The sequence below is a fragment of the Oncorhynchus clarkii genome, chromosome 17, assembly GCF_045791955.1.
Source record: "Oncorhynchus clarkii lewisi isolate Uvic-CL-2024 chromosome 17, UVic_Ocla_1.0, whole genome shotgun sequence".
NCBI classification, from domain to species: domain Eukaryota; kingdom Metazoa; phylum Chordata; class Actinopteri; order Salmoniformes; family Salmonidae; genus Oncorhynchus; species Oncorhynchus clarkii.
Genome location: NC_092163.1, coordinates 52,447,676 through 52,455,343, shown reverse-complemented (window position 1 = coordinate 52,455,343; position 7,668 = coordinate 52,447,676). Strand labels below are relative to the sequence as shown.

The following is a 7,668-nucleotide window of genomic DNA, read 5'->3' as shown; positions in this document are numbered from 1 at the left end:
ACTTTATTTGGCACACGCGGTGGCAAGTGTAAACTTTACCGTGAAATGCTTACTTACAAGCCCTTAACCAACAGTGCCGTTCAAGAAGAAGAAAATAAAAAAGTGATAATAAAAAGTAACAATAAGAATAACAATAACGAGGCTATATACAGGGGGCACCGGTACTGAGTCAGTGTGCAGGGGTACAGGTTAGTTGAGGTAATCTGTACATGTAGGTGGGGGCGAAGTGACTATGCATAGGTAGCAAACAAACAGCAAGTAGCAGCAGTGTACAAGAGAGGGGGGGGGTGTCAATGTAAATTGTGCGGTGGCGATTTTTATGAATTGTTCAGCAGTCTAATGGCTTGGGGGTAGAAGCTGTTGAGGAGCCTTTTGGTCCTACACTTGGCGCTCCGGTACCACTTGTCGTGCGGAAGCAGAAAAAACAGTCTATAACTTGGGTGACTGGAGTCTATGACAATTTTATGGGCTTTCCTCTGACACCGCCTATTATATAGATCCTGGATGGCAGGAAGCTTGGCCCCAGTGATGTACTGGGTCGTTCGCACTACCCTCTGTAGCGCCATGCGGTCAGATGCTGAACAGTTGCCATACCAGGCAGTGATTCAACCGGTCAGGATGCTCTCCATGGTGCAGCTGTAGAACCTTTGAGGATCTGGGGGCCCATGCCAAATCTTTTCAGTCTCCTGAGGGGGAAAAGGTTTTGTCATGCCCTTTTCACAACTGTCTTTGTATGTTTGGACCATGATAGTTCGTTGGTGATGTGGACATCAAGGAACTTGAAACTCTCGACCGGCTCCACTACAGCCCCGTCGATGTTAATGAAGGCCTGTTCGGCCCGCCTTTTCCTGTAGTCCACGATCAGCTCCTTTGTCTTGCTCACATTGAGGGAGAGGTTGTTGTCCTGGCACCACACTGCCAGTTCTCTGACCTCCTCCCTGATCACCGACAACGTCTCATCGTCGTCTGTGATCAGGCCTACCACTGTTGTGTCGTCAGCAAACTCAATGATGGTGTTGGAGTCGTGTTTGGCCACGCAGCCATAGGTGAACAGGGAATAAAGGAGGGAACTAAGTACACACCCCTGAGGGACCCCAGTGTTAAGGATCAGCGTGGCAGACGTGTTTAACTTAGGTGTTTAGTCCCAGAGTCCTTAGCTTAGTGATGAGCTTCGTGGGCACTATGGTGTCGATGAACAGCATTCTCACATAGGTGTTCGTTTTGTCCAGGTGAGAAAGGGAAGTGTGGAGTGCGATTGAGATTGCGTCGTCTGTTGGTCTGTTGAGGTGGTATTAGAATTAGAGTGGGTCTAGGGTGTCCGGGAGGATGCTGTTGATGTGAGGCATCTGTAACACTTTATGCATCAGTAATAGGTATATACAAAAACTCAACATCTCTGAGGCTTATCCTCTTAAGGGAAAAACAACAGGAGTAGTTTCAGTGGCCAGGATGACAGAAATGCCTCATACAGGTGTGGCTGGATTTAAAGCCCAAACACGAGCGGCTGAAGTCCCACGTGTGACTCAGGTTATTCTTAATGTGATGTTGCCTGATTTAGCATTGTGTTCAGAAGGGATTTCAGATGCTGATCCAGTTATTCAACACTGAAGCATGCTCAGCCACGACCGTTCCGTTGCCATACACAGAGATTAAACAGGCAATCTGGGATTCAGACAACAACAAACCGGACATCCCGACACTTTTTTGGTTAACAGCTGAGCGATGGGGATAGAGAAATGTAACCACTCTCAAAGAGATTAGCTATCATGATCCCTGACGGAGCCTTACGTTACATTATCTTCAGTCAAACTGTCAATCATATCAGATATGTGTTGTTGATCTACAGATCCCTCTAAGAGCTCCTTGAATGGCTGTGTGGGTGTGCCCATAGAGATAGATCGAGGACTCTAGTGCACAAAAGCTTGTTTTAGCATGGGCAGTGACATCGAGCACTTTCACCATTTTGAAGTAATCAACTCAATGGGACTTCTTATGTGTTAAGGAAGGATCAAATAATTCCATACAGGTCATCAGGAGGGATCAGCCAATTAATTATACTCGTGAGGAAACATTCCATAACTGCAGGTGGCAGTAAATTGACAACCTTGGCTTTATACCTGTTCAAACACACTCCAGGTGGCAATATGCACTCTTTCAGTTTATTAACCAACTCATAGAACTAGTAGAAGAAGAAAATTGACTACTTCAAAATGGTGTCTCACAGACGCCATAATGGGACAGATTCAATGTTGCGTCCTCTATCTATCTTTATGGGTGTGCCTCAACTTCAATGCTAACACAATGAACAAACTGGTCTGACCACTGGTTTAGTTCCCTAGATCTCTAGGTGTGGGCCCATGCCAGACTGTGTTTCAGTCTTTGACCTTTGACCTCTCTGGTTCTATTCCTCAGAGCTCCAGTTGGGGTCCAGTTCCGTCTCTTCCACTCTGCTTTCGGGTCTCTCGAAGCCAACAGATGGCCACCGTGAAGAATTCTGTGTCCGAGGACCCCCTCCTAGGCAAAGGGCCTGACGAAGACGCCTCAGAGGTGTCTTTGTCAGAAAGTGAGTCGGATTCTGGGAGTGTCCTCTCAGATGACTCAGTGCTTCCAGACTACCAGCAGGAAGGTGGTTCACGGGGCACCGCCAACACGCTGTATGAGGCGTGTGCTCGGAACAACACCCTGGCACTCCGGAAGGTTCTGGAGAGAGGGGTTACCAAAGAGGAGGTCATGAAGGTGGACCACAATGGTTGGGTATGGGTCTCTTGTTATTTCACATTTGGGATGCCTTTTGGTGGTGTATGATCCAGCGTGTCGTGAGGGTTACTAGTTAAAATACCAGGAGCACCATGCCCTGTATATAGACACTGAATGCTTTCATTAAAGCCATGCAGAATTGGTTTTGGATTTTATTGCAGCCTTGAATCCGTTGCGGTGCGATTTTTTAAATATCATTCTAATTCTAATTATTCACCCAATAGACCGGTCTGATGGTGGCGTGCTATAAGGGTTTTTTGGAAATTGTGCAACATCTTCACCACTGTCCCTACCTGGACATAAATCACCAGGACAACGATGGCAACACTGCACTGATGATCGCTTCACAAGCAGGTTAGCCACTCTCACCAGACCTATTACTAAATACTACACAGTAAAACAAGCCTCACTAGCAAGATTTCTAGGTTGTGTCCCAAATGTCACCACCCTTTCTAGAATACTATACTGAACAAAAATATGAACGCAACATGTAAAGTGTTGGGCCCATGTTTCATGAGCTGAAATAAAAGATCAGAGAAATGTTCTATACACACAAAAAGCTTATTTCTCTCAAATATTTTGCACAAATGTGTTTACATCCCTGTTAGTGAGCATTTCTCCTTTGCCAAGATAATCAAATCAAATCAAATTTATTTATATAGCCCTTCGTACATCATCTGATATCTCAAAGTGCTGTACAGAAACCCAGCCTAAAACCCCAAACAGCAAGCAATGCAGGTGTAGAAGCATAATCCATCCACCTGACGGCATGATCATTACACAGGTGCACCTTGTGGTAGGGACAATAAAAAGGTCACTCTAAAATGTGCAATTTTGTCACGCAACACAATGCCACAGATGTCTCAAGTTTTGAGGGAGCCTGCAATTGGCATGTTGACTGCAGGAATGCACACAAGAGTTGTTGCCAGAGAATTGAATATACATTTCTCTACCAACGTCGTTTTAGAGAGTTTGGCAGTACGTCCTACCGGCCTCACAACCACAGACCTCATGTAACAATGCCAGCCCAGGACCTCCACATTCGGCTTCTTCACCTGCGGAACCGTCTGAGACCAGCCACCCAGACAGCAGATGAAACTGTGGGTTTGCACAACCAAAGAATTTCTGCACAAAATGTCAGAAAGCGTCTCAGGGAAGCTCATCTGCATGCTCATTGTCCTCCCCAGAGTCTTGACCTGACAGTATTGTAACCAACTTCAGTGGGCAAATACTCAGATACTGACTGGTTTTCTGATCCACGTCCCTACCTTCTTTTAAAAGATATCTGTGAGCAACAGATGCATATCTGTAATCCCAGTCATGTGAAATCCATAGATTAGGACCTGATGAATTTATTTGACTGATTTCCTTATATGAACTGAAACTCAGTAAAATATTTGAAATTGTTGCATATGCGAATATATATTTTTGTTCAGTTGTCACAGGCCTTTAATCTTTTCAATGGCATCTCATGATCTCCTAAACCCATTATCACCTTGTGTCCTTCTCCAGGTCACACCATTACAGTGACCTACATCCTCAACTACTACCCCGGAGCAGACACAGAGATCCGGGACTGCCGTGGCTTCACTGCACTCATTAAAGCTGCCATGCAGGGCCGAGACGATGTGGTGTCTTCCCTCGTCATGGCCGGTGTGTGAGAGGCCTCCTCCACTTTAACACTACTATACACCCTACTGTATACATGAGGGAATATCTTAGAAGTGTTTAGACAACCAAACAAATATATGTTAGAAGTACAAAAATGTAATCTACCTACCTGTGTTTACTGGGTATAAGCCTACATTATATGTTTGTGCATCGTTCACAATGGCAAATAGCTCACATGTGTGTATTATCAGAGGCACCTCAGTGTTCGTAGTAAATAGGGGCAGACTGGCCATCTGGCATTTCTGGCCAATGCCAGATGGGTTGGTCCATTTTTAGCCAAGTAGGCCTGTCTAACTTGGGTCTTTTGCTCAAAATTATAATTATCATTCTAATATGGGTGCCTCAAGGAAAAAAATGAGCCGATGTGGTGGGCCTCGAAGAAAAAGATGGGGGCATCAAGGAAAAAATGGACTGGTGTGTTATAGATGCCGGGGACGATTTCTGGTCCCAGTCCGCCCCTGGTAGTGACACACTACAGTTGATTGTGTCCACTGCCATCTATTAGGTCCCACTAGGTGAAGTAATTCAATTACTCCAGATTCCAAAGGGCATACCTCTAAGCAGATTTGGAAAAAAGGACCAGAGAAGGAGAGAGGAGGAAGACATAGTAGTACACATAGAATAATGGGATTACCCAATGCTTTGCTCCCCAGTCAGCAAATTTGCAATTATGGTCTTAATTAATTTCTGTTCCATTTGGGGCTTGGCATGAACATACTGATTGAAGGCCTAAGGTTATAGGAAGTATGTAGTAATGGGGTTGGGTTGGGATGGATGGATGTACCTGATGTACCTGTGGTGTGTCTACCCATGTTTGAGGTCAGCTTTCCCTGGTTGATTGAATGTGTTATTGATGGCTGCCAGGTTTAAGGGATCAATTTGGGGACACCAACCTACCTTAATTCACTCTGCCATAATCTTTGATTCCTTCGTCTTGGTTGCCAGGGGATTATCCAGGGTTATTTAGCTATTTTGGCCTCTGCGGAAGATCAGTAGTATCCAACGGAGTCACACTCTCTCAATGCCAGTTCACATTTATCAATACTCTGAAAGAGTTGAGGAAAACATGTTCAGCTAGCTGTAGCCTTCAAATCAAATGTATTTATATAGCCCATCTTACATCAGCTGATATCTCAAAGTGCTGTACAGAAACCCACAATAAAACCCCAAACAGCAAGCAATGCAGATGATGAAGCACGGTGGCTAGGAAAACTCCCTAGAAAGGCCAAAACCTAGGAAGAAACCTAGACAGGAACCAGGCTATGAGGGGTGTCCAGTCCTCTTCTGGCTGTGCCGGGTGGAGATTATAACAGAATATGGCCAAGATGTTCAAATGTTCATGAATGACCAGCATGGTTAAATAATAATAATCACAGTAGTTGTCGAGGGGGCAACAGGTCAGCACCTCAGATGTAAATGTCAGTTGGCTTTTCATAGCCGATCATTGAGAGTATCTCTACCACTCCTGCTGTCTCTAGAGAGTTGAAAACAGCAGATCTGGGACAGGTTGCATGTCCAATGAACAGGTCAGGGTTATATGCAATGTAACATCAATGAAAGTGTTTCAATGGATAAATATTGTGGCCTGAAAGCAATTGTTTTCCTTCTCTGCTATTTCTCTCCCAGGTGCAGACCTAAATGCTGTAGACTCTACGAAGCAGAAGTGTGCGCGGGACTGGGCACTAAAGACGGGTCGCTACGAGACGTTGAACCGCCTCCGCCGCCTCAACCTGCGTCCTAGAGCTGAGCAGTTCGCTGAGAGCTACGTCCCCGAATGGCCAGAGCTGAAGGTGCTGGTGGCCAAGGCCATGGCCAACAAGAGCGCCAGCCAGAAGATCACCCAGCGCATCAAGTCCACCTTCGGCTTCAACTTTCCCCGAGATCCCCAGGAAAATGGGGTCTTGGACCACATGGTGCGTATCACCACCAGCATCCACAGCCCTCTAGTGGCCACCGGCTGCCGGCCCCTCTGCCCCACCAGCCCCCCTGAAGTGGGGAAGAGGCGCCTGGCCGTGCCAGAGCTGGCGAAGAAGCATTCAGAGAAGGAGCTGGGGGAGAGCTCTGTGTGCCACAGCAATGGCTCCGTATCCTCCATCATTCCCCACATCCACTCAGCCGAGACCATCGCCACGTCCTGCTGTGTGGACACAGAGCGCAGGGGCAGCATAATCTCTATAGCTTCCACCGGGGTGCGCACCTTCATCCCCAGGCACATGGCCCACAGGAACAGTGTGTTCCCCTCTGGCTGCATCCCAAAGATCCAGATAGTCAAGTCTGGAGAGCCCACACCTAAGAAGGAGAAGAAGAGGAAGAGGCACAAGGGTCATCTGGAGCCGCCCATATGGAAGTACAAGGCAGAGAAGCAGGAGAAGAAGAAGGCAGAGAAAGAAAAAGAGAAGACCAAGAAGGAAAAGAAACAGAAGAAACAGAAGAAGTGAGGTGTCTAACAATGCCAATTTATTTTAATTCCGCCCACTTCCAATATTTTTTTCCTAGAGTTACACTTAAAACGTTATGCCACGTTCACACTGTGAGCTTGACTGTATCTGAATTCTGAAGTACTGCTCAGTACTAGAAGGGCTGAACTCCAGATCATTTGGCCAACGCAGTAAAAGTTTTTCTTAAGGTCATATCATTCATACTGCTTTGTACATATTTAGTTTTGTAAAAACTGTTTTAGAAACTTTCTTTGACTTTTAGGGGATGGATTAAACTATTATACAGGGTATACCGATAATACAATGCTGTCTTTTTGTCTTAATGGAGAAATACGATTTTGCTGTATCTAAAACAAATGTACTACTCAGGGTTTACTGATTTACTGTCACAAGGAACTTTTAATTGCCTTTGGTCTCTTTCAACAGTGAAAGAGACAGTCTTCCTAAACCATCATCCTAGATGGTAATTTCTCTTTACACATAGACCTACTGTATGTACAAGTGTATTGCGGAAAAGGATAGGCTTAGTCCCTTTCTGTAAATTCTCAGAAATTCAAGACTCACAAAAACACACGTATACTAGGCCTACACCTCGGGGATAACTTAAATCAAATCACAGTGCTAAAATGATCATTTTTGCAAATGTTTAAAGGCTTATGCAAGTGTGCAAAAATATTGCGTTTTGTTGAATGCTTATTATAGAAACGAAGGCACTTTGGTTGGTGCAGTTGGACATTTCTGCTGTCTGTATTTTTCCAAATTTGGATGCCATTTTCAAACAATAGCTTTCTTACTACTGATA

At 45.3% G+C, this 7,668-nt stretch overlaps 1 protein-coding gene across 1 annotated transcript; it reads left to right on the top strand.

The window, feature by feature from the left end:
- Nucleotides 1-2,441: 2,441 nt before the first annotated feature.
- On the top strand, nt 2,442-7,668 carry LOC139371080 (photoreceptor ankyrin repeat protein-like). Its single transcript, XM_071111131.1, has 4 exons — nt 2,442-2,754; nt 2,982-3,111; nt 4,270-4,410; nt 6,055-7,668. Exons 1-4 carry the CDS (start codon nt 2,476-2,478, stop codon nt 6,864-6,866), a joined length of 1,362 nt encoding a protein of 453 aa, XP_070967232.1. The 5' UTR covers nt 2,442-2,475; the 3' UTR covers nt 6,867-7,668.

Excerpts from the sequence above, each read along its gene's own strand:
- LOC139371080 (XM_071111131.1), top strand. The coding sequence starts at position 2,476 with ATGGCCACCGTGAAGAATTCTGTGTCCGAGGACCCCCTCCTAGGCAAA. Across the intron at positions 3,112-4,269 it reads GATGATCGCTTCACAAGCAG|GTCACACCATTACAGTGACC; the intron begins GTTAGCCACTCT and ends GTCCTTCTCCAG. Across the intron at positions 4,411-6,054 it reads GTCTTCCCTCGTCATGGCCG|GTGCAGACCTAAATGCTGTA; the intron begins GTGTGTGAGAGG and ends TTTCTCTCCCAG.